General features: G+C 44.6%; 2 protein-coding genes and 1 long non-coding RNA gene across 10 annotated transcripts in view; 1 reads left to right on the forward strand and 2 right to left on the reverse strand.

The window, feature by feature from the left end:
* Positions 1-4,566, reverse strand: part of IQCE (IQ motif containing E) — a 32,322-nt gene extending 27,756 nt beyond the window's left edge. For 2 of the 4 annotated variants that reach the window (XM_027468988.3, XM_027468989.3), the window contains exons 1-6: positions 4,302-4,566; positions 3,125-3,172; positions 2,459-2,501; positions 1,950-2,090; positions 1,526-1,657; positions 461-531 (exon numbers count right to left, since the gene is read on the reverse strand). In XM_027468988.3, the coding sequence (XP_027324789.3) occupies positions 461-531; positions 1,526-1,657; positions 1,950-2,090; positions 2,459-2,501; positions 3,125-3,172; positions 4,302-4,343 (477 nt within the window). In that variant the 5' untranslated portion in view covers positions 4,344-4,566. The remainder of the gene's footprint in view (positions 1-460; positions 532-1,525; positions 1,658-1,949; positions 2,091-2,458; positions 2,502-3,124; positions 3,173-4,301) is intronic. The other 2 variants (XM_038186858.2, XM_027468987.3) reach the window with 2 other exon arrangements.
* Positions 4,567-4,610: 44 nt separating this feature from the next.
* On the forward strand, positions 4,611-13,867 carry BRAT1 (BRCA1 associated ATM activator 1). 3 transcript variants are annotated; one of them, XM_027468985.3, is made up of 13 exons: positions 4,611-4,938; positions 5,190-5,344; positions 6,036-6,183; positions 7,102-7,474; positions 7,566-7,685; positions 8,818-8,909; positions 9,176-9,294; positions 9,785-9,971; positions 10,336-10,409; positions 10,968-11,067; positions 11,351-11,449; positions 12,494-12,672; positions 12,886-13,867. In XM_027468985.3, the coding sequence occupies exons 1-13, from the start codon at positions 4,761-4,763 to the stop codon at positions 13,615-13,617; spliced, it is 2,556 nt and encodes an 851-aa protein (XP_027324786.3). In that variant the 5' UTR covers positions 4,611-4,760; the 3' UTR covers positions 13,618-13,867. The 3 variants fall into 3 exon arrangements, with proteins under 3 accessions (XP_027324786.3, XP_027324787.3, XP_038042785.2); XM_027468986.3 differs by having other exon boundaries at positions 7,105-7,474; XM_038186857.2 differs by having other exon boundaries at positions 6,039-6,183.
* Positions 13,587-25,239, reverse strand: LOC106017273 (uncharacterized). Of its 3 annotated transcripts, none has more exons than XR_001190639.5 (5): positions 25,131-25,239; positions 17,895-18,000; positions 14,841-14,944; positions 14,522-14,639; positions 13,587-13,725 (listed from the first exon to the last, which is right to left on the reverse strand). It is a non-coding gene; the product is annotated as an uncharacterized lncRNA (long non-coding RNA). The 3 variants fall into 3 exon arrangements; XR_005269513.2 differs by lacking the exon at positions 25,131-25,239 and adding an exon at positions 18,185-18,266; XR_002402466.4 differs by lacking the exon at positions 25,131-25,239 and adding an exon at positions 18,092-18,217.
* Positions 25,240-25,571: the final 332 nt, after the last annotated feature.

Below are 25,571 nucleotides of genomic sequence, written 5' to 3' on the forward strand. Positions count from 1 at the left end.
GTATCCCTGGGGTTCAACTTGCCTAGTGTTCAACTTGTCCTTGTCTTTCATACACTGCACAAAGATCAACTCACAAATTGTTAAAATGTGATGAATAACAGCCAAGAAGGGAGGAAAACAAAGGAAGGGAAGGAGGGGTGTGCATGGAGAGTCAAAGAAACCAATGCAATGAACCTTTTTAGTGTCCAGCTAGGGCCATGGCTGGGGTTCAGGACTGGGTATACTTCAGGGCTTCCACCTCCAGAACTCAGAAGTATCTATCACACCATAAGAACAATGAAATTGCCTTAAACAGATGCAAGTTTAGTTTAGACCTTGCATTATAAATACAAAAAAATAAAATTTGGTGGATGTCTCAGTTGTAGAAACCAAAGTATTCCGAACCAACAAGGTCTGGACATCTAGAGATGGACAGAGCAGCCCTATGACTTTTATTATGTAAGCATCAGAGGGACAGTACCTTTTTAAGTTCTATTATTTCATCATACATATCTTCTTTTTCTTTGTAGTCAGGAGTTCCAGGAATGTAGCCTACACAAAAGGTACATAAAATAAGCAGATCTGAAAAAAAGTACCTTTCTCCTAAATAAAAATCTTCTAATTTAAAGAAAATATTTAGAACAGCACCAAAGTGAAAACTAGACCATTTTAAAAAGAAACGTGATCAAAGGAATTAATTTTATAAATTAAAATGGAGATGTTACCTTATGAACCTTCTGCCAGATTATACGTGAAATTTCTCTTAAGTATCTCTCTTTTCTCTCATGCTAGATTAAAATACGCATCTCAAGAAAAACAAACACTTCACAGAAGACTGAAGTCTTTCCATCCCAAGAAGTCAATTACTTACAAAAGATTTCTAAAAGATGTCCAAAAGACATTTTTCTATTGATGCCTAATGTGTGAAAGTGTATTACCTTTCAGAGTTGCTGGAACCCATGCATAAGAGTATAGGTATAATACCAGCATAGGTATCATTTGAAATGGAATTTAAGACTAGGAATTTTAACTTTACAGTTCTCATTGAAGAAGAACAGGATAGAAGTTTTATATTTTGCTTTTCTCATAAAAACCAGTTGATTTTAATATCACAACCACATGATAAAACACTTTCTAGAAAAGAAGTAAAAGGAGTCAATTACATAGAATTTCAGGCAAGCAGATGGTTTCTATCAATGGTTCCTAAACTATGCTTTGCAAAGTCACAATAAATTGTCTACAGCTGGCCCATTGAACCATATTATATTTGCAGCTTTTTCAGCTGAAAATGCATAGCAATTTGCAAGAAGTTCTGAAAGCTAATAGTGATTCATTGCTCACAAAAATCTGGGAAGCCGCCTTAACCAATTTACAAATCTCCAAAGTATTCCAATGATCACATTTTGACACATGTACTTTAATACAGGTTAAACTGAACGGGTCTTGCTTTACTAAAGCTAAGATCTTAAACAAATAATGTGTGGTTTTACATGGAAAAAGAAATGACATCACTAACTTTTATCTACCACATGATCACAGGGTTTACCATTACTAGAAGAACGGGAATGTTTTGGCTTCTTCATTCCTAGAGCTTCCTTCAAATACTCTGGAGTGCTACTAGAAACACTAGATCGCGCATGCCCCACGTCAACATCTGATTTCAGGGGGTGGCTCACTCCTGCCAACAAAAATGGAACAAAATGCAAAAGTCAGGGATAATTGTGAGTTACGTTTGTGGATTTATTCTGAGCAAATATGACACAGAAAACTCCAGATGTTGTTAATCATTCCTACTACAAATTCCAATGCTCAAGATCAGATAACTCACAGTTCCAACCACCCAAGTAATACTGAAATGACTTCCTACGTACTCTAAACAAATACATATTTATTGTTTAAGAATCATATGTTAAGCTGTCCCCAACAGTAAATTTTATACACGTATGCAGATTAAATTTCTATACTAATACCTTGTTTCAGTGATCCCAGCCACATCTGCCTTGGGTTTTTTACAGCTGCGTTCTCAAAACGTGCACTGCCTGTTCCCTGCAGAGATCTCCAAACGGCAGTTTTTTTAGGATACAGTTGTGTGCTAGAGCTGTACGGAGACTCTAAACAAAAGAAAATATCTCTTGCATTAAGAAGTTCAAGATCACAAAAATTCTGCCATGTGTTTCAAGGTTCCCAGACATAGCCCTATCACTTAGAAAAATATATAAAAATAACATAAAAAATAATAATATGAAAATAATCAAGAACTCCAAGTAAGCTATACACTTCAATATTTAGCCTATAAAAATCTAACTTCACAAGTTATAGAACATAAATCTCAGATAGATGTGCTCTGCACACGCCAATGAGTAATTCTAGGGAGAATCATAAGGTGTTGTTTCAAATAAATCTTGCAGTTCCTGTGTCCTGTAGAAACCTATCTTGTTGAGTGTAATGGAAGCAGAAGAAATGATTTTGCAACTCTTACTTGGTGACTTTGGAGGCTTGTGAAGAATTCTCTTCTTTAACTTCTGGAAGGAAAAAATATATATTATGTATATTTAAAATATTCCACCCTTCAAACACTTGAGCATATAACTGTAAAATCAACTCTGATTTTATATTAAGAGCACTTACTCTAATAACACAAAACCTGTGTAGAAAACAAAACCTGTAGCATTAAGTACATGTAGGATTGGCCACAGCAACAGTCACCAAAATTAAGGTGGTAACTACTGTAGTTTTAGGCTACAAAAAAGCATATTCATGCTCATAACATTAAGACCTTCCCCATCAGTACTAAGTACAAGTGACAACAAGAGTCCAAGATGATCACAAAACAGAGGCCGAACCATAGGACCATTTAGCTAAAGGAAAGGCTTGCTAAATTCCTTGCAAACACTGTAAAATGATTAGTTAGCCAAACATCATTTGCAGCCCCCAGAAGAATTTAGAGAAGGAGAATTTAGAAGCCAAAATTACAGCTGGAATTAGAAGAGGTTTTCATATCCAACTGCATTGCAATAACATTGTTACTTCTCTCTGACGGATGTCTTATTGATCAGGAGACATCACGTGGGTGTAGCGTGTGAAAGAACACTCTGAGAGGCCTTTTTAAGGCATTTATCTGCAGAATGCCATTAATAAAACTCACCATTTCTGCATCTGATTCACAGGTTATCACGGACAGGCTGTCATCTCCCTGGGAAATAAACACAAACGGCAATGTTTGCTACTCTCCAAATAAGTGGTTATAATGCATGTCCAGAAAACTTTATTTTCTGTTACTGTCACGACAGAATTTGAGTACAACAAATTCAAATGGGAAATGAGTTGCTACTTTTACAAAACACAGTATCATTTGCTCTAACACAAACATTCACTGTGATTCCTCCCTTGCTAAGCTATGGGAAGGAACATTTAATAAACTAGACTGGAGAAATAACTTGACTGAGAAAAAGACACAGCTAACGAATGAAAAAGAAACGTTTAATTTCCCCTCGTATTAAGCTGACAAATTTCTCTGCTTCTCAAACGTGAGCGTATCCATAGCAGAAAGAAAATTTCCACTTCTCTTTCAAATTATATGGAAGTGGGCTGCCCTCGCAGAAAGAACGTTTTCACTAGCTGCCAACTCCACGGCACTTACAGCTGCAGCACCATTCTTTGGAAAGATGCTGATCTATCTCACTGAGGGGCAGGGAGGGGGTGAAGTATTTTTTTTAGAACCCCAGTTAACAGAAAAGGAGATGGGATTGACAACACCAGAGCAGATACAACGGCATTTGGTGCTGGCTGCGAGCAAGCACGCACGCGTCTCACGCGCCATGCCGTCTAGTTTTTAATTTCCTGAGGCAATGTTCCCCGCAGCACACTGAGAGGTTCTTTTTATTTTTAAGGCCTTTTAATCGCTCTGCATGATCTCTCCACATAACTGCACCTATTGCAGGAGGAATCAGATAAAGAACGAGAAGGCACTCGGCCCCTAGAGAACATTCAGCGGGATATAGACATGCCATGACAAAAACACTCCAGTTCAGCAGGATATAAAGGTGCCCTGACAAGAACACCCTTGGAAGCCTTCACAGCCCCTCTTCCCCTGCAGAGCAGGCTCATCCCGGACAGGGAACACGGGGGCTCTGCGCAAAACCCAAAGCTTCCTCCTGGCTGGGGAAGGAGAGGAAGAGGGCCACAAAACCCCTCACGCTAGGGGCCGAAGCCCTTCTCCTGAAGAGACTCCGGGCCTTGCCACGACCCCAGGCCGAGCCGTGGGCCCCGGCAGCCCTCTTCCTCTTCCTCCTCCTCATCCCCCTGCCCCCGCCGTTCCTTACCAGCTGCCCCTCCGCGGCCGCCTCTCCTGCCCCCCGGGCCATGACCGGGGGCGGCCTCAGAGGGGCCGGGGCGGCCGCGGCCTCCCCCTCACGGCACTTCCGGGTGCGCGGTCACCATGGCAACCGCGGGGCGGCCTAGCGGCGCTCCGCCCGTCGTGTGGGCACAACAGGGCCGACCGCAACCCTACGCAGGGTGCCAACGGGTTCCCAACGGGTTCCTCGCCCTCGCCGCGGCTTCGTCGCTGCCGCCTCCGGGCCCCGGGAGCAGCCCGGCGGGCCCCGGCCGTGCCGCGGGCCGCCACCGCCCCCCAGCGGCCCTCAGCGCAGCGGGCCGCCCTTGCACGGCCATCGCGACACTCGCTTTACGGCCAGCGCTGGCAACGCGCGTCTCCATGGTTACGGTCGCCGTGGTTACGGTCTCCCTTGGTGACGGGGCCTGGCGGCCGGGGCCGCGCCGCCATGTCGGCCTGGCAGGCCTGGTTCGTCGCCCGCGCCCGCCGCAGGTTCGCCATGAGCCGCGAGTGCTCCCAGCTCCTGCCCCGCGTCTGCGCCGCCCTGGCTGACCCGCGGCAGCCCGGCTCCGACGACACCTGCCTGGAGAAGCTGCTCGACTGGCTGCGGGACCTGACGGAGCTCGGTGAGGGCCCGCCGGGCTCTTCCCGCCGCCGCCCGCGGGTGGCCGGGGCTCGGCTGAGGGCCAGGAAGCCTCCCCCAGGGGTGCTGCTGGCCTCCAGAACCGCTGCTGGTGCCTGAGGCCTGTACCGGGCTCCAAATAAAGCCCAGCTCCTGTCAGGGGGCTGTGTGGTACAATCATCCCGAGCCTTAGTGCTGTGGGGTTGTGGCACAAGCGCTGGCAGTGATGCTCTTTTCTGTCCCCGCTTGCTCTAGAGCCTACCCTGAACGTGGTGCAGGACAACCCCTGTCTGACAGAGTTCTTCACCTCCGTCCTGGCGCTACCAGAGCCGAGCCCGAGCATCCTCTCCTTCACTCTGCGGCTGGCTGGGTTACTTGCAGCTTCCGAAGATTGTTTCCAGCACTTGCAGGTGAGTCAGGTGCCTCAATTCTGCCTTCTCCTCTACGGAGAACTTGTGAAAATGTACCAATATTATTTCTATTTCAATATTGCATGCACTGAACAAGTCAAGAACAGTGATACTGCTATGAAGACCTACAATCAAGTTATCCCTTCAGTTCCCACATAAAGCAGCTGTCATTTTATTGCCATCTTGCACCAAACAGCGCTATCAATGTTGATACGTAGTACTTAGTTTCAGTGCAAAACAGTACACGGAATAACAGTATCTCTAACAGTAATTGCAAAATATCCCATATACCCAGACAGATCCTTTAGATTTAAACTGCAATAACAGATGTAGTCTTCAGGTTGAAAGGAAATCTTTGATTTCCTGCAGAAACGTGGGAACTCTGCAAAGCCTAATTTTTAACAGCAGGGTACATTTGTAGAACAAACTGGAGAATCTGAAAGGCTTTCTCCAGGGAGGAGATACATGTAACATAAAGCAGACTAATGGAATTTGTGTGTATGCAGTTTTTCCCCGGAATCTTAAGAAACAAACAATTAAGCACTTACAGTGTTTAGTCTATAAAAGACAGAGATGTTGCATTTAAGCATAAGATATGAAAGCGTGTTAGTGACTTGGATGACAGAGCAACCTCTCTGCACCCCTCAAATCCCTTTGCTTGCTGTTTACTGTGTGCATTCTCTGTCCTCAGCAGGAGAACCTGTTGTTCAGGCTCTTTGGCACAGGTGGGACGCTGAACAGGGCAGTGTGGGAAGATGCATCTGTGCGAAGTGGCTGGGTGGAGGGCGTGCACAGCATGATGCACCACCAGCCTGCCCTCCACTTCCTCTGCAACAGTGGTGAGTACTCCCAGGACTGGTAACTCCCCAAATTCCCTCTGTCCCTTCCATTCCAGACTGTTGCTCAGGTGTTGATTGAGAGAGAGAGAGAGGAGTTTACATTATGTAAGGTAAAAAGCCATTTATCAAAAATTCTGAAGTCATTGAAAGAGAGTTGTTTTTTTATTAAATTGGTTATGTATTTAATTTTTTTTCAACAGTGAAGATGGTGCCCCTTATGGAGGGAGGAGAGGTCGATCTTATGAAACAGAGGCTAAGAATAGCTTATTAAAAACCTTTTGTATTTTTATTTACAATTCATACCAAATTATGTTTTGGTACATTTTGGTGTAATTTTAGAGCAGAAAAACTTGGGACTCATTTCTTAATGCTTACATTTGCAGTCCCATTGTCCTTATACAGCTATTTAATTTCTTCTGCTAACAGCTTTAGATTCCCTCTATAAAGGGGTCTAGAAGACTGAATTGGTGTTAACTGTGCAGCATGTAGTCCTGGCTATATGATGGTTAAGTGGTACTGCTGCTGCAATTCCCTTTTTTTTTCTTTACTGGCTGTGTCTGCAGATGGTACAAATTCCTTCCATAAATACACTGTCGACTCTCCTAAGATTGCTAACGTTATACAGAAGTCTTCTTCTGTTCCAGAGTTACAAACACACCTGAGGATCTAAAAAAATCTCTGCTTTCTTTTGTTTGCTTGTACTTAAGGACTGGATAACTTTAAAAAGGCATTAGAGACTACAAAATAAAATGTTAAAAAACGAAACCAAAAAAAAAGGAAAAAAAACACTACATTTAAACCCATTTGATACCTGTACTTGAATAATATGCAGTCAGACCGCTACAAGGCTCCACAATAAGAGGGCAGCTATTTTGTTTTGTTTTTCCTTCCACTGACTTTTGCTTTGTTTTCACACAGAAGGCCTAGATGTAATCTTCACTCTGCAAGGAGATCCCAGCCTGTTTGTGGCTTCAGCTGCCAGTCAGCTTCTGGTGCACATGCTCACCCTCTCTGTAGAGTCTGAATCAACTACACCTCTCAGTGAAAAGGACTGCGACTGGCCAGCATGTGCCCAAATGATTATAAAGCATATAGAAGACTCTCTTCAGTCTGGCTCTGCCTCTCATATCAATCAGTCATTAAAGCTATTAACTAGTTTGTTTGGCAGTTGTCGAGCTACTTGGACAGAAGTACTTTGGTTACGTATAGCAAAGCAAGTAGAGTCCTTCCTGACAGAAGACTCTGTTCAAACACGGCACATGCTGGCAGATCTTTTGCTGAACATGTCAAGGTGAGGATCTACTGATCTGGTAATTAGAAATACCCATTTTCCACCATCTGTATTAGTAAGACATATTACTTATGGTTCTCTTTCTTCACAGGTCTCCTGTGTTTTGTGACACTGAAGGCAGTTTTTGGGCATTAGTGACATCTGCTCTGGAACACTTAAGCCCAGTACAAGCAGGTCCTTTGGCAGTAGGAATTCTGAGTCTCCACAAATGGTAGGAGTTGCTGCTGTGAAATCTTTGCACTCTGCAGATGTTTGCAATGTATCTGGTGTGTTTCTAAGAGCTATTTCTTGCCTGCACTGTGTTTTCTACTATGTTGCTTAATATGTAGGATGGGTTGGCAAGAACCAGGCAAGTAGTTAATGAGCTTCAGACACTGATAATTAGAAAGGCAGTTTTAAAGATACAAATGAAAGGAGCCAATGTCATGTATACATTTGCATCTTATCTACAACCAGCCCATCTCAGAAAGAAATGCCAGACTCCTTTAACTTTGGAAGTTAGGCCAAGGTTGATCATGATGGATACAATTTGACTGTCAAATCCAATAGTATTTGGTCAGTTTTCTCTTTCACCAAACCAAACTAGTGTAAGAACTTTCACTGCTGTCCAGCAGAAGCATACATCATGGAGACATCATGACATCATCTCTGTCAACAGTCATAGCAAAGCTTAGGTTAGAAGGAACCAGCAGAGGTGATCTAATTCAACTGCTTACTCATTGCAGGGCTGACTTCAAAGATGGATCGTGTTGCTCAGGGCCTTCACCAGTCAAGTTCCAGGTTTCTAAAGTTTCTCTGGGCAGCTTGTTCCAGTGTTTAATCAGTCTCACTCTGAAAAATATTTTCTATATATCCAGTTGGAATCTACCCTGTTGCAATTTAAGATTATTGCCTCTTGTCTAGTTATGCATCTCTGGGAAATCTACTGGCATCTTCTCTGTAAATCCCCTTTAGGTAGTGAAAAAGCATCAAGAAAACATCAGATGTTAAACAACTATAGCACATACAGATACTGATTTACAGGCTAATTAATACCTGTGTCTTAAGTTAAGGATACTTTTTTTCTTTGACACAAAATGGCTGTCTAAACATTCTTCTTACACAGGATTCCACTCTTCATTGCTGGATGAGGCTGCTTATGAATTTCATTTCTGCTCTCCTTTCAGTTAGCCAAGGAAGATTGGAAGGCGGCTTGAATTATGATAACACACTTATTGCTGTCACACTGCTGGCTTTTTAAGAAGCCTGTGTGAAAAACATTAATCTGCTCACTGTTTGGGGACAGATGTTTGGGAAAGATTTGTAGTGTTCTTGTTATGGTAACTGCTGTTTCCTCCTTGAAGCCCACAAGATGTGAGGATTCAGGCAATGACTGTTCTACTTCAGCCAATGGACTGTATTTTGAGAGCAGCCTCCCAGCCTCTGGAATATGCAGGTACAGTTGGGATACAAAAGTTAGAGGCTAGTCTGCTTGCCAGTGTTTTAAATGTCTGGTGCAGGCAAAACTGGAGGAGAAAGAATAGGAGGAGTCAAGGTCAGTAGCAGTGTTTGTGCTGAAGTGCAGCATCCTGCTGACAGTTGCATTTTAAGGGTTATTCACACTGCATCACCTGAAAACTGTAACTTGAAAAATCAACTTTAAAAATCACTATCATTTGTAGTCAGTAATAACCTGAGCTTCTCCCTTGTTTGATCCTCTAGGTTTGCTGGATGAGTCTGTTAGTGATCCCTCCACTGTCGAAAGCCTTCTGTCCTCCAAGTCATCTTGCGCTAGTCTCTTGTGTCAGACTCTTGCTCATTTGGAGAAGCTGCTGTCTCTGGTAATGTTTGGAGAAGAAAAAAGCCTGGGGGTCAAGTTGTCCTTGAAAGCTAGTATTGAGAGTAGTTACAAACATTTGCAGTAGATCTTAACACAGAGAGGAGTTGGCAGAAGGGCTTCCGTATGTTACAAAAAATAACATGTAGCATGAGTCCAAATGGGAGAGCAGTGGAACACTGAAGCTTGTAGAGAGGCACTGTACTTTCTTTTAAATCCACCTTCACAAGCTTTGTTACCATACATCCCATCTACTGCAATTACTGATCCAGCGACAAACAGACTGCACTGCTTCCCCAAGTAAAGAATCTCGTTTCACCTGTCCAGTAGTTCATTGGGAGAGAGGAAGATTACTTTTTGTACTTATTAGTATTGTGTTACCTTAAGAACACTAGAAGTTGTAATTTTTGCTGCGTCTTGACTAGAAACTCCTCCTCTGTATGCATGCTTGAAATATTTGCTGGAAACTTGCCTGTTTTTCCCCTTTCCATTAGATTCATTTGCCAGTGGATTTACCCTATACAGCTTTGCTACGTTCTTTCGTGACAATATTGCAATTCTGTAGTGGCCTCCTGATTCCAGCTACTTCTCTGGGAAGCAAGATAAGCCAAATTTTGATTGGTTGCGGCAGAGTACAGAAGTCAGCTCTGGATGCCTTGGCAGCACTTTCTGAACGGAAAGGTGAGTTAATCCTAGCTCTTCATTTTAAGTTACTTGACTAATCTATAATCACAGAATTTTCAATCCCCCTTCACCAGTCTTTCTGAATGAAGACTATTAATTCCATTTGTTTGAAATGCATTTGGTTTTCCCCATTCTTCCTACTGTCTTGGCTAACCTTACTTTCTGTTGATAATTTAGGTCAGGTAATGCTGCATTTGAAGAAGCTTAGTGGTTGTGACAAGTTGAATATTTCTCCTTTTGAGGACTGTACTTTATTCTGTAAAACAGCATTATGATATTTCTTTCTGTGTTACAAGAGTTGAATTGTCCCCTCGTCTCAATATTGATTTTTCAGTTTGGGTTTGTTTTTTAAATGTTTCAGGCTGTGACACAGTCATAGGAAGTCTATTTGACATCCTTCTGGTATACCTGGAGAGTCCAAACACCAGCCCTACTGTGAGTATAACACTAAAGAAAAAGCCAATTCTATTAGCTTACCCAGTGGGATATAGTCTTAAGAAATAGTGTGACAGTAGTTGTTTCTTACCACAGTTTCTGTTAGACTATCTGGAAGACTTGTTCTGGGTGTCTTGCGGGAAATCACTAAAATACTAGTGAGCGAGTAATGAGCCAGTAAATCTGGTGTTCCTGAAAAGACAGGAGACCTCACATCTGAGAGTAGGACCAACATACTCAACTTGATACAACCTTGCATTAATTTTTTGTTTTCTTGCTTTTTGTCCCAATGACTCGGGTGAGAAGTGCAAATCAAAAGCTGGAGACACTACCAGTTTGTTTTTAAATTTGAGAACAGGCATTATCTAGGAGTCTGCTAGAGATGTTATAACGTTATATAAGCACTATTTATTTGTGGCTTTCTTCTTAGTGTGGAAGCATATGTTTTGTTTCCTCTGAGAATTTCTCTGTAATCCTGAGCCAAAACAAATTTTATCTAGCGTAAAAGTAACAACACTGCCTTCTGCAATATAGTAAATCTGCTTTATATTGCCTCAGGTACTGAAGAAGTCATTTCAAGCTATGTCCAAATGGTTGGCACGCTTGCCAGAAATGTCCTGCTTCAACAATCAGTGGCAAACTGAGAAGATTTTGCAAGGTAACAAAGCTATTCTAGTTAGGACAAACCACAGCTAGTGGTACATCTGAAATCTGCTCTCACCTACCTTTCCCACTCAAAGCACTTAGGATTTGTTTATTTGCAGTTATGGTGAATTTAGGTTTATCTGCTCAGATAGTGCTTTGAAGAACTCCGGGAGAAGCACACAGCATCAACAAAAAGGATTGCATCAGATAAAATGATGCAGAGGTTGTACATAGATTGCTCCGGTTAGGTTTGTTACCTTTCATGTCCATTCAAACTTGTCACTTGGCTTTCACAGATGTGTTTCTGGTGCTTCAGAAGCGTTTGTGCAGTCCTTGTTGGGAAGTACGAGATTCTTCTCTGGAGTTCCTCACCTCCTTGATTAAAAGCATGAGAGGTATGTGCAGAAATTTAATTGTTCAGATTAGAGGAGTATTTCTTCTAATGCTGTGGAAGCCAATAAGGCTTGTGCAGCATCTCTGACCTGTAACTGCAGGGGTAAGAAAGAAAAAAAAAAAAGTTCAACCTTTTACTCTCAGATCATGATAAAAATCTGACAAGAAGATTGATAAATTTACCCTGCTTTTCTGTAGAACTCTGATTGCTGTGTCTCCCTTAATGGTAGTTTTGGCAAGTTAAGCTGAGGGGTGTTGAGACAGTCATCTCTGTTGAGAGATATGTCAGAGGAGGTGACAGTGCTTAAGCAGATAATAACTTTCCTTCTACCGAGTTTGCTCAGCAGTGGAAACAAACAGATTCCACTCAGCAGGCTGGGGGCTGTGATATAGAAGGCTCTGAAAGCCTAGGTCTATTTTGCATGCTTTGAATTAGCTACTGCTTCTCCGCTTTACTGGTAGCTCAAGCACCGCAGTGGGTAGCACTAAGGTAACATTAATTCTCCTACAGTAGCTCTGTGATGTTAGAATAGAGGAGGATGTTGTCTCCCACTGCTGTCCCCAGGTCACAGAGGAAGTATCCAGCACACTCAGCTCTATTAGCATTCTACCCTGCAGCCTTTCCCCATGATACTGCTGTAATTGCATTTTTTTTTCTTTGCCGTATGCCTCAAAACCAATAAGGGAGGACAATATTTTTTCTACCTTTAAGCAAAAGTTTGATGGAGCTGAAGCCATGTGGCCATTTACTTGAAGCAAGTCTTTTCTCACCATTAGAACAACTGCAGGTAGATTTGTCCAAACTCTAGCATTAAGCAGGGCTTGACTGGAAGTTGCCAAGCTGCTGCGAAACAGGAAGCCTTACACAGGGTGTCTGTGCTCCTGTGAGCAGCTGCCTGCTCTCTGCAGTGGCTCAACTCAACTGGCAGCTGTCCCTGCAGTCAGCAGGCATCGTTATATGACACAAAGAACTGTTTGCATTGGAGAAAACTTCATATTCTGAGAGAGTAAAGCCTCGCTTCTTTGGATTGCTGTCTTGCTTGCAGACCAGGATGAGTTCAAGGAGTCCCTCCTGTCTTCAGAAGTGCCAAAGCTTACAGAAAATCTTCTTGAGGATCCAGAGAGCTATGTGCGAGCGAGTGCTGTGACTGCTGTGGGACACTTGACCTTCATTACTTACTCTCTTCCGGAGACACCTGTCGCAGGGAATCAGTACAATAAAGAGGTATGATAACTTTGTGTAGTCCACTGCAGACTCGAGCAGAACCACACATCAGTTTACAGGTGTATTACAACTTTCTAAGTCACCTGCAGTCTACTGCAGGCATATTACACAACCATCAGTGAAAAGGGACTGAATTTTTCTGATCTATATATATTAGATTTTTTTGTGTGTGCATGTTCCTCCCCTCTTTGTACTTTGTCTTCTGACATTTAGGACACTACAGCAAAGCTTCAGGATATCTTGTCAACAGACCCAGAGAGCTTTCCTCGGAGGGCTGTGATCAGCATCTTCACCAAGTGGCTGAAACAAGGCTGCACAGATCAAGCGGAAGATACAGAGAAGTTTGTCTCTAGAGTGATCCAAACTGTAGAGCGTGACTTAGACTGGGAAGTCAGAATTGGTGGCCTGGAACTGGTTGAAGTTTTCTGTGTCCAGACACTTTGCCGAGCGGGCCTTCCTAAATACCCCTCTGCTGCTGCCTCATCCACAGTCACTAGTTCCATTCAGCAGAATGAGTCGCTGCAGATATTTTGCCGAGCAAAACTGTTCAGGTTTTTGTTTTGGTCTTTGTGTGACTATGACAAGCCAGTGGGTCAGAAAGCCTGTGATATACTGCTCGTCTTAAGAGCTAGTCTCTCTCCAAGTGGCTTGCTGAAAGATTGCCAAGGAGCTGGAGATGTATCTGTTGGACATGGCATTCCTTGGTTGCAAAGGACTCTAAGGCAGGGTTCTCTGGCTCAGGACTTCCCAACAGATGGTGGTAATGGGGTGGACTTTGAAGATCCAGAGAGCATGATGCTAGCTTTGGGAACGATAGACTTAGAAGAACTACATGATGAACTAAATAAAAGTAGTGACCACATAGAGAAAAGCCCTCAGTCCCTTTTAGAGGACATCCTTGCTACTGTGGGGACCATAGACGAGAATGAAGCTGACTGTTACTAAAGACATGTTTTGCTCTGAGGAAATAGTGCTGAAACAGTTCTATTCCGGAAGAGAATTTTTGCTACCAGTCTTCAGTCTTTCTTGAGAGGAGATCAAAAAAGCGTTACTCTGAATGGAGAAAAGGATGGTTTTGTTAGCTGTGAAGAGGTTAGAAAATCTTTGCTTTAATACTGATGATTTTGTTTTAAGTACAGTCTCTAAGGAATTGATCTGCATTTTTTCTAAAATAAATAAATTCATTTGTTCTGTTTTTTTAAGTTGTATGTATCTTAAGAAAGCACCAGACCCTGCCTACATAAAGAAACACTTTAAAAACCAAAACAGTGAATGAAAACAAGATGTTGCATGCTCCTTTTTGAGCCAGAGTATCTAAACCTGATCAAGACTTGTCTTTAAGAAATTCTTTTTTGTTTTTTACCTTGTCCATATCTCCATTCTAGAAACAAGAATTCTCAAGTTCCCTGCTATGTTTTGAGGCCCACACAGGAAGGTAGCATTCAGAGAGTCAAGTGTACTGATTACAAATGTTCTTTCATAAAGAAAGATAATGTTCACGTACCAGTTCAATCTCGGCAATGACACTAAAAAAGCTGACATTAATTGAAGCTAGAAGCAAGTTTATTTTGTTGAATTTTTCAAGTGCTCATATTTTGCATTCCTGAAGAACTAATATAGCTTTTAAGTAGTATGAGAAATCGACACCTGCAGCTTTTCCTATCAGAAAATAGATCCATCCTTAGCTTTGGTTAAAAAACAAACAAACCACCACCACCACCAATTAGAAAACAGCAGCTGCAGGGAGAATGGCAACATTCTGAGGGGAACTTTTTTTTTTTTTAAAAAAAAAAAAAAAAAGCTCAGGGAAGATGGGAACACTAGATTTTGATTTACTCCAATGTCTCACCTTATGATAAGAAGCCATCCATAACCTAGAATAAAAAGCAGTACCTTCAGGAATAGGGCAAACCATGCTGTATTCCTTTCCAGTGCTCAGGTGTTTGCCTCATTTATTCTCCCTCAGCCTAGAGAGGGACAGGAACATAACGCTCATTTTAGGCTAATGGAGGCTGTAGCATTTGATGCAGTGAAGTAACTTTCTCATACCATTTCATCCTTCACTATAAACCCCTGCAGTAGTACTGTGGGGTGAGATGTAGTTTTAATTTCATGCTGCTGAGGTTGAAAATGTACTCCATGCCTTTTTACAAAGTCAGTACACTTACCTATTGCTTTATGCATGACAGAGCTCTTGGGTATTCTAACAGCAGCTGTTACTGGAAGAAACCAGCTCTGCTGCTATACAGTTCTACCTGGGCAGGTCCTATACCTAGTCAGAGACAGAAGACAGAATAAAAAAATAAAATCAGGTCTTTGGTTGCCATTGCATTTTTCCTCAGAACCCGAGTTAGTTGGAGAGAAGACAGTTGATTTTAAAGCGTGGATTGATTGTGGAGATTTAGCAAGCCTGTCCAGTAAAGGGATTCTAATTCCAAAATTAGCGTTACATATTGGCAATACCAGATATGTTCAGTTATGCTTCAGAAAAGGAGGCAGCAGGTTGCTGAGTAAATACCTTCCTCCTGTTCAGCACTAGAATCCTTGAGATTTCAGGGTTGTGCAGTTTGAATTATTCCTTGGAGTCTCAAACATCAGCAAATTGAACAAATGTCTTCTTACAGAAGGGAGACTCCAGCACATATTACCAAGGTCTCTTGATTCCCAATCCTATTAACTTTTAATGGAACTTCTTCCCTTTTTGTATAGGCTGGGGTGATGGTGACATTGCTAAGTTTATACTGCTTTCCTAATTGTGGTCCAAAGTCCTGTTTAAACACAGGATACTTGTTCCACTAAAAATCAGACGCGTAACAAACTCTTAAGCAAGAAGTTCCTTATCTTTGGAAGGGGAATTAAAGACTCCTTTCATGTTTCATTAAAACCAGGTCTCCATCTCCAGCAATTAGGTGACTCAATTCTGGTTTTGTACTTCCCAACTCACTGCATTCCCTTATTTTGTTTTCTCTGCCTCTATGGCTATAGAATAGTCTTGCTGAGGTGCTTGTACTGACATCCTGCACCTGATAACTGGGAGATATAGTCATAAACATCCGAGCAGCATGAGGAACAAATGGCAGGGAACAGAGAGATTAATGGAGATGAAATAAAAGAGGAAAAAAAAAAAAAGAAAAAAAAAAAACAACGACTTTCTACAGAAAGGTTGCAGTGGGATTTACAAGCTGAAAGTTTAGCTACTGAATTGGTAAACACACCACAGCTACCAGTGCAAATCATCCATCTTGCTGGGAAGCAACACCTTCTCTATGACCTCGTTAAGAGCACATGTGCAATCTGTACCCCACTGACTTACATTACCTACCAAAGCTGTTTTGACCCTTACCCAACCACACAGCTTTCTGCTGGGATAAGCATTTATGCTGTTCCCTGCCAAGGAATTGTGAGCCTGATGCACCTGGAGGGGTAGGGTCTACCTTCCAAGGCCATATTCACACTCTAGAAACAAGATTCATCACCCCCCAGCACGCATACTGACCCTTCAGTCCTGGTGCCACTGCTGCTTACCACTTTGCACAATGAGAACAGTGGTCCTTGAATAAACTTTACGTTTCTGCCACATGCTAAGGACCCCAGTGATGTGAAGAAGGTTTGGCTGCCTGGCCTTCAGTTACAGACACACGAGAAAGCTGCAAGCTGCCTTTCTGGGATGAGTTTCTGTGGAAACCGCTGCTCTCACACCATCAGCGCTGTGGCTGAACAGCTCCTGCAGGAGGCAGGCACCACCGAGAGAGTTTTCCCCGTCCTCACGCTACAGCCGATTTCAGCAAAGCCTGTGCCAGGCATGGGCTTCATTTAACGTAAGAGGCACCAACACTCAGGACTGTCATTTACTTTAATGTGGCTTGCAGGTGGCAGGCAGCAGCAACACAAGTGGTATCAACACAGAACATCACAGATTAGTAAAATCCACATCTCTGATGGCTGATGCTGTGAATGAAGATGACAGAGCTTATTCCAGCCCTTTATCTGAACAGGGGCAACTTAAGCTGTGTTTCCTGATCTATACACAGGTATGAAATTCCTAGAGTCATTTTCAACACATTTCAACAAAACTCTGAAAAAAGGATTTATCCTCCAACTACTCAGACTCAAATGGAGACAGTGGTGAATAAGCATCTTTGGCTCATTCCTACATAGTAATGGCTATACAACAGCTGCCAAGAGTATGGTCATTAATTTTCTGTTTTAATACACTGGACATTTAAAATCCAAAGAGTATTCTTTGCCTAATTCTACTAATTGCATCATGTAAGTAAAAAAATGAGCCATAAGTGTCTAAGGCTGTTACTTTAGCTTAGATACATGACCTGTGATTACAGATCAGCTCAGGCATATCTTCGAAATTTCTTTCGTCCGTCTAGTAAAATTTGCTCTACCTTTCAATACATATTCATCAAGGGTTTTAAAAGCCACTGTGTGTTACAGAGGAAACTCATCAGCCAGCTTCACTGCTGAAGCTCTCAGTAATTTACAGTGGAAAAATGTATCAGTAGCAACACCCCTGTAGTCTGTGTCATTTCCCTTCAGCACAGTGGTTTCTGTCCTCTGCTGAGAAATAAAGCACCACTTAACACGTCCAGACCTCAGCCTGCATCAGACCTGCTTCTCCACAGACAGGCCAGACCTTGCACATAGCTTCATGAGCCGGCACACAGAGAAGTGTCTTTCAGACAAGTGGTGTGCCTGCGCAGAAAAGGGGGAACAAAGCTGGTGATGTTTCACTGCTGCTGCAATGAAAGCATTCAGGGCTCTGCAAACACACCCTGGACATGCCTGTAACTCGCCCCCAGATGGAAGGGAAAGCAAGCAGCCCACATCAAGAGCCCCTGCAATAGTAAAGGAGTAATTGCTGCTGCCTGACCATCAGTAATACCAAATCTCTGCTGAGAGCTCAGCAGCATCACACCTTAAAGGATGTATTTACCACAACCAAGTGACAGGGCTGGGAAATGCCTTTCACGTGCCTGCCTCCAGAACAAACCCAGCCAAACCAAGTCACTCCCCAGCTCATTCTGCAGCCACAGGGGGGTGACCGCAGGGGCAAGAACGTATCATGCGGGACAGAGATTGTGCCAGCCCCTTCTGGGGACTTTCCCCAGTTAGCCCAGGTCAGGTGTAAAATAAAGTTGTGATCATAAAGAGCTTGAGCTGCGGACTACCCACTTTCACACCCTTTTAGTGCTAGGTAGGGCAGGAATTACCTGTAGGATGCAGATACACTTTCAGACCTTCAGATTCCTCCCTTTCCTTGTTTCTTGGTCTTCACAGTTCTGTCTTCATTTACCTCATACTCCCTGAGCTTTCAGGCTGTGTTGGTAGAAAGGAGAAGACAGCTCATGCTGCTGTGCGTGCGAACACCAGGGCTGGCCTCCACTGTCCCCCACCGCCACCACCCCACCGCTGGTCAGGGAGATGACATTTCAACCACGACCAGGCCCTGGGCTGTGACATTTCAGCCACAAACAGGCCCTGAACAGAGGAGCTGCATCACCAGGGCTAACAGATGGAGAATCAGGCTGTATATTTCAAAACAAGGCATAGCCCAGCCATGCTGGCTCCAAAATAAACCCTCGTTAGGCTGCATTAGCCATAACACCTGCACTCCAGGTGTATGCAGGCCTTGATATGGGCACAGGTGAACCCTGGGGTTCACTGCATTCAGGTGCACCCTTTTTGGGATGGGTCTGACAATTAAAGCTCTCATTAGGCACCAACAAGGAAAAGCAGTGGTTAAAAAACAAATGGCAGCTGTTGCTAAGTGACAGCATCCACACAGGCCTGTCCCAGCCATGGGACAGGCCGCTGCAGCTGTGCAACAACTCCATCTTGTCTGTAGAGCTGAGGGAAAAAATGCTGGTTTCATTACTTTCTGGTAACCTTAACCAGAATATTGTATGGTTTGGGTTCTGACAAAGAGCCCTATGAGAACAAAGCTGAGGCCTCCGCTGAAACCAAAGCAAGAAAGTTTGATTAAAAAATACCTTTAATATTGCATGCTCTTTCAACTTTTTTTCATCCCCAGTGAACTAGCACACAAGACAACACCATGGCTATCTTGGGAGGAGTCCATTTCTGATTAACAGGAAATAAGTGACAAAATTTTCCATGAAGGTCATTTGAAATAAAAAAATAATAAAAACACACACACAAAAAAAACAACAATGCCACACCTGTCAGCTTCCAAAGCAAACCCACGGGCTACATTCAGCACTGAGTGTTTCTGTAACGTTTGAAAAAGATGATAACTTTTTCAGAGTTGCAAACAACATATGTCCTCATACATATTTAAACTGGACCTTGAAAAGTACACAAAGTGATGGGTGAGTTATTGAGGAGCCTGGGAGCTGGCAGGGCACAGAGGGGTCACTTGCTCCAGTGAAAGGGGTGGGAGGAAGCCGTACTAGGGCCCTAAACACCATTTTGCCTAAGTGGAGTATTGCAAATTCCAGAAGAGGAGAGAATATAATTAGCATGACTGGCAGCTTAATACAACCAAGGAAGAAACATTTAAAAAAAAGAAAAGAGTATTACAACCAGGCTGTGTAGAACTGGCTCACCCTACACACTACTACAGACTTTAAAAAAAAATAAATCAAAACCACAAACTGTCTGAGGCTGTGCTGGCAGCAGAAAAAAAGGGACCGATCCATCAACACCCTGTGAGCAGATAGGAAGTGACCAGGATACGTCACCACCCAGCTGCCGAGTGCCGGAGAAGTGCACAAACGCGTGAGCAGCTCAGCACGCCCCAACGCACGCGTGTGCTCTGTGCCGGCATGGCCACACTGCCAAACACGAGGGACCACCTCCCGCTGCTAGCACAGCACATCTTGGTGTGAAACACCCGGCCAGGGCGCGTGTGGCCACTGCCGCTTCAAGCAGCCATTCTCAGGGACTGCTGGACCAAGTCAAGCCCTTTCCTAATGAATTCTCTTCCAGCTCCAACCCCAGAAGCCTCAATTTCCAACGCCAGGAGTAACAGCCCTGACCCTGCTGATGGCTTTAACACATGAACTCGTGCCAGTGGGATCAGGTCTTGTCCAGGCAGATAAAGCCAACTTGACTACTGCCTTTGGTCAGTCCCCATGTTAACATATTAAACATTTCTGTTTTGTGCATTCTTCCAGAGAAAAATTCTATTTTTCTCTCAATTTTACCTAGAAATGCAGCTAGCTAGCTGTAGGTTCTTCTAGCTGTTCTCCTTATTGCTCAAATTGCTTCTCCACAGCCGGGAGTGCCTCATGCCAGCATTAAAGCCTTGTGCCCCTGCTCTCCAAATCACACAGCAAACATCACAGTGCAGACAAAGGTCTGAGTTCTCAGCAGCATTAAATTAACCAGCCCAAAGGTGCCGCCCGGCCAAACAAGAGACATGTCCTCCTCGCACACCACAGCAGGGCTTAGCCATGCTGGTACTACAGACATGTCATCGTGGAGAGAAGCAGAGAGACCTCCAGCCTCTCTAATTCCTGCTGCTGGGAACTTCTGCCCCAGAGGGATCAGCTGGGCCTTCCTCCCTAGTTTGGGAGCATCTTCTCCGCCCCTTGTTTATAGCGATGAGATCAAAAGATCCATCTCCATGGAAACGTCTGAGCTCAAAGAGTTTCTGCACTACAGCTCTGCATCCTGCTCACAGGCTTTGGCACTGTTTGTTGAAACAGAAGCTTTGAGATTCGATGTATCAGCACTCGCGTCTCTACATAAATGGCTTGATTAGTAAAAATTGATAGCACGAGCAGCACGTGTATAAATAGCACATGCCACAGAGCAGGAACAGCACAGCAAGTTCAAGGGTTTCACTAAAGATTTAGGGAGATTCCCTCTGAAATGAGGACTAGACGTGAGAGAACACCTTGTGCAACACAGCCAGTAGGCATGCGTTTTGTAACCCATGGGCTTTTGCTATGGGTCTAGGACAGGAGGGAGTCACCATACCTGTTGCAATGAGCTTTTTAGCAGCTCCAGCTGTATCCACAGCCCTTAATGAGCACAGTGTCCAGCTGCACACAGAGGCACAGTGGCTCCTACTGCTTCCAGGCTGTCCAAAGTAGATTAGAAACACGCGTGCTCTCCCACAGCTGACACACAGCCACCTACTGCCATTTGTCCCCACATCCCAAACTGGGTAGGGCCTTCAGCAGATCTACAGCCCATGCTAAGGTGTACAGTGGCTGGAGCCCATCACCTCCCACTTCACACAGCTCATCTACAGGGATATTTGGACTGCCCCAGCAGAGACAAATAGCAGCACAACACCCAGCCCTGCAAAGCCTGCATGAATTCTGCACTCATACTGCTCCCTCGGGAGCAGCAGCCACTGGGGGCACAGCTGCTGGGTCACTCCAGTGATTTCCCTTCTGGTAGCACTGAGCTCCAACTCCTCCGGCACAGTCACTCCTACAGCTAAGTCCCAGGAGAGGGAAAATAAAAAGATATAAAGGAGACAGACATGGTTTATGACATTTTTATTCCCTGCTCAGCTCACCACATGGCCACACAAGCTGCTGAACTGCTGCACTGTGGGCAGGAGCGACCAGCTGGGAGGGAAACTACACATTGGCAGAAAGTAGACGTGGAACTGCAGCTCCACAAGAAATCCTGGATTCAGCTTAAACCTCATCAGAGCAGAGGCCAGAACAACAAGAAGAGAAGCAGAACTCACTTGTGAGGCTCACATTTTCATGGATGTGTTCTGAGAAGGGAGAGAAGCAAACAGCAAAGCAGAGCTGACAGCGCTGACCTGGAGAGCATCAGGCAGAGCCTGGGGCAGGACCAAGCCCCATCCGTCTCGCAGCACTGTCAGGGCCAGATCTGGCTCCCGCAGAAGTCACACTACGTCTTGCTACTGCTTGCAGCAGTGCTGAGCCCCAAGTTGCCCATTTGCACACAGAATGTTATTTTTATAATCATATTAAGAAATTTCAGAATAGCAACTGTGCAGAGAGCAACCCAGCTGCCAGTGTTTAGCCTTATCCTAGGGCACAGGCAGAATATGCCAGGCATGAATTAATACCGCATAAGCTGCACCATGCTGAGTTTCATGGCTTAATTATAAAAGAGAAAGCAATAATCAGGGGATCTGTAAGGCTAATAAGTGTTCTGAGAACACTGAGTGTGACACAAGAGCCTCAGCCAGTGCGACAGGACATGAACGCGTTTAAAAAGCACATTAATCACACGCTGCACATTAATTCACAGCTGGCTTCCAATGACAGCACTTGGCCTTTAGCCACCTTCGTAGCATCACTGTGCACAAGCGGATCAGCACCCAGCCCAGAGCAAAGCAGCCTGCCCGTGAGCCCAAGTCCCAGCCAGGACACGGAGCTCAGCCCAACAGGACATGGATGTGGGCTTGGGCTGAAAGCTCCACAGCCCTGCAACTCCCCCCAGCCACATGCCTTTACACCCGGACTCAATTTAGTGCTAACACCAGTACCAGCATCCACCTGGATGCACAGCACCATTCACAAGGTGAAAATGCAAGGAGAAAGTCCTGGTGAATTCTCCAGATGTCTCTGCAGTGAAACGTTTGGAAGTGCTTCCATTTCCCAGTGTCTCTGAGAAAATCTCTTCTCTCCATCTTGTATCTCATCTCACTGCAGCTTTTTAATTAAAAAACAGCTTGATGCGGGGCTTGTACCCTGCATAGAAACATAGGAATCTGTGAACATTTTTCTATAGAGTGCACTGTCTCCAGCTGGATTATTGGCCATGTGAAACTTGATGTCTAGGTGCCTCTCTTTTAGGGAAAACTCTGAGCCACTCCACCAGCACTATCACACAGCAATCCCCAAATTCCTCCGGCCCAAGATACCAGCACAGGAATTTCCCCAGCCTTTACCAGCTGCAGCTATCAGCAAGTTGCTCTTTGGGCTGAAATGCTGCAGGACTGGGTGCCAGCCCCAGCTGCAGGAGGGATAACGAAGCACTCCCAAACATGCACTTCTGCCCACTAGCTCACTACATCTGAGACAATTTGCTTGCTGCAAACTTCTCATCATCTAGCACTCCACAAAGGGCAGCTCTCTTCGCATTTATTTGTGCGAAGATCTATTATCAAAGAAAAGCATTACAAAGGAAGTATCTGCTCTTCTTCTCTTCCTAATAATCCCAAATTTAACTATGTCCTACTTAGCACCCCCTCTGGAACCAGGAAGCAAGATGCTATTTCTGCTGGCCTCAATATGTGAACTCTGCTGAATCCCAGGGAAGGCACAGCCTGGGCTGAGTTTAAAGCCTGGGATGGGTTGTTCAGGCAGCAGCCTCGTTCCTCAGGGGTCCCAAACCTTAGTCTGAAGCCAAGAGGTAGCAATACTCAATATTTTCAGCAGCAAAAATTATAAAATTAATTAAAAAAAAAAAAAAAAAAAAAAGATAATCAGTCTGTACAATCCCTAGATACCCGACACCAGAGCAAATTTTTGCTCTAAAGTTGCATTCTCTTTGCTGCGAAAACTTGTCTGCATCCTCATCTGCGAAGACAGAAGAATGTGAAATTGCTCCTTCTCTTGACACCGTGGAGCATCCACACTGACTTCCCACAGGGAGATTTGGGAGATTTTAAACATGAGATTGGTGGTAAAAAGGGAAAACGACCCTGCATATGAGCAGAGCTTGGGAGTAAGATACATTCTCCTTAGATTAGCACAAAGACAGATTTGAAGCTCCCATTACCCAGCTCCATGGGCAGGCAGCCCCTTCTCAAGGGTCTCAAACACAACTTTTAAATCTGAATAAACCCACAGCATAAGAAGCTGCCCAGATTACACGTGGAAGCACGATCCAGTAACAGATTTGCAAATAAATGGCTCCCGCAGATCTTCTGCCCAGTGTTTTCATCTTCATTTAATAGCTGTTCTCCTTTCCCCTCCCTTCCCTTCCCTCTTCCCCCAGCATCAGCTTGTAACAGCAGATTGCGCTCGCTAATCAAAGAGGGGCCGGGCTCTCTGTGTTTGTTTCTTAATGTCTGTGTCACTACAGTAACACCAGCCAAACACTTGTTTTCATTAATGTTGCTCCCCAAGCCTGCCAATGGAGCCCAGACCGTGCCAGGACACAGCAGAGAGGGACAATTTCGCTGGTCGGGCACAATTCCAGATGGAGCACGAGCGCTGCCTCGGGGACACTGATGTCTCCACTCTATCACCTACCAGAAGGTGCCTGCTGCTCTCTTCTTCTCCTCCACCATCCTTCACTGCTGCTGCTCCTAGCTGCTCCATGGGGGATTTTGAAAGGAATCGTGAATTAAAAACAAAATAAAATGACCCAGGTATGATACTCGCATCACTGTTGACCTCCACAAGGTTTATCCCTGGGGCTGTTTAGGGGAGGGCGATGGATGGGGCACAAGGCAGCATCCCTGAGCACATCCTGGCACTCAGATGAGGATGGTTTGGGTAGTGCCCAGAGCAGCAGCTGGGCACAGGAGGAGCCTTTTCAAGCACCAGGACAATACAACACATTTTTAAAGGGTATCCTTGCGAGTGAATGGAAGAGAAGAGGAACGCTTCATCTCCCTTTCATGCCCTCTGATGTACACAAAAGGCCACAACCACCGATGTCAGAGAGGAAGCACAAAGCTCCTGTGGCCTCATCTGACAGTCCCTCAGACTGCCCTGTTCAAGCAGAATGCCTGCTTTAATAACTCCTCCTCTCCTGCTTCAGACTCTCTAGCTAGAACCACCTTTTTGTAGAGCAGCAACGTAAGACTAGGCTGGTATTTTTTTTCTCTTCATTCTGCCCCTGGTTCACGGCACAGTCCCAGGGTGAAGCAGCTCCTTGAATGGCCGTGGCTGTCTTTGGACCAAGAGCAAAGTAACTGCTCGTAATGCAGCCTTCTGCAGGGCTGTCCAAATCTAGGTCAGCTCTTTGTGGTCAAGGAGCAGCGAGCGAACAGGAGATGAACCCGTGGTGCTTTGCCTAGACTGATACTAACACCCAGACTTTCTTGAGGTTCACTCGTGTGCACCATGCTTTGTTGTGGTGGTACAGACTGATAACGAAAGGCACGCTGGCCTCTTCAGAACCACCTGCAGATCACAAGAATACAGAAGTAAGGCTGACTTTTGAACAGCCCAAACTCCAGCAACAGGACTGTATTTTACACCTGCAGCAAGCAATTTGCTATCTGAAAAATACCTGCCTGGATATCCAGAGCACAGCCCTACCAGGAGGGCCTCTCAAGAAGCCCTGATCAATCTGAAATGCAATAAAAGCTGAAGAAGGAAGCGGGAACACGGGGAAAGACACCCCATGGCAGCACAGGGAACTATTCCTGCAGGCTGCTGGGTTGCCTGTGGTCCCAGGGGACACGTAGGAGCTGCCTGCAGGGACCCAGGGCAGTACCACCACAGCTGCCCAGAAGCGATTTAGGAACACTCCCCAGGAACACAATCTGCAAATCATTTCAAAAGGACCGGATCGAAGCACGAGATCACCTTGCAGAGCAGAGCAGAAAGCACCGCGTTTCATCCCCTCCCTGCTGTGCCGAACCCAGTGACATGTGCTTGGCAGAAGCCCATCTTGCAGAAAGGCATCTTACCCTGATTGGAAAACGCTAACATATGGAGAGACTTTCACTTTCCTCAGTGATATGTTCCAGCAGCTAATCAGCTTCATTCTGAAAAAATTAATGCCTATTTTCTCATTTCAATTTGTCTGGCTTCAGCTTGCAGCTGTGAGTCTGGGCCGCATCTCTTCTCCCTCACTTTAACAGCTCTCGGATACCTGGCCTTTCTCCTAGGGGCGATATTTATATTCTGCTATACAATTTTCTTCAGATGAACACTGCAGTTTCTTAAGTTCCAGTCCTAGGCGCTGTTCTGGGGGTGTTTTCATTGCATACCCCCAAGGACGTGCTGCTGCACGAACTGCCCTGC

Source organism: Anas platyrhynchos, chromosome 15, assembly GCF_047663525.1.
Source record: "Anas platyrhynchos isolate ZD024472 breed Pekin duck chromosome 15, IASCAAS_PekinDuck_T2T, whole genome shotgun sequence".
NCBI classification, from domain to species: Eukaryota; Metazoa; Chordata; class Aves; order Anseriformes; family Anatidae; genus Anas; species Anas platyrhynchos.

Coding starts and splice junctions, on each gene's coding strand:
- BRAT1 (XM_027468985.3), top strand. CDS start 4,761: ATGTCGGCCTGGCAGGCCTGGTTCGTCGCCCGCGCCCGCCGCAGGTTC. Junction 8,910..9,175: donor CCAGCCTCTGGAATATGCAG/GTACAGTTGGGA, acceptor TTGATCCTCTAG/GTTTGCTGGATGAGTCTGTT. Junction 12,673..12,885: donor GGAATCAGTACAATAAAGAG/GTATGATAACTT, acceptor TCTGACATTTAG/GACACTACAGCAAAGCTTCA.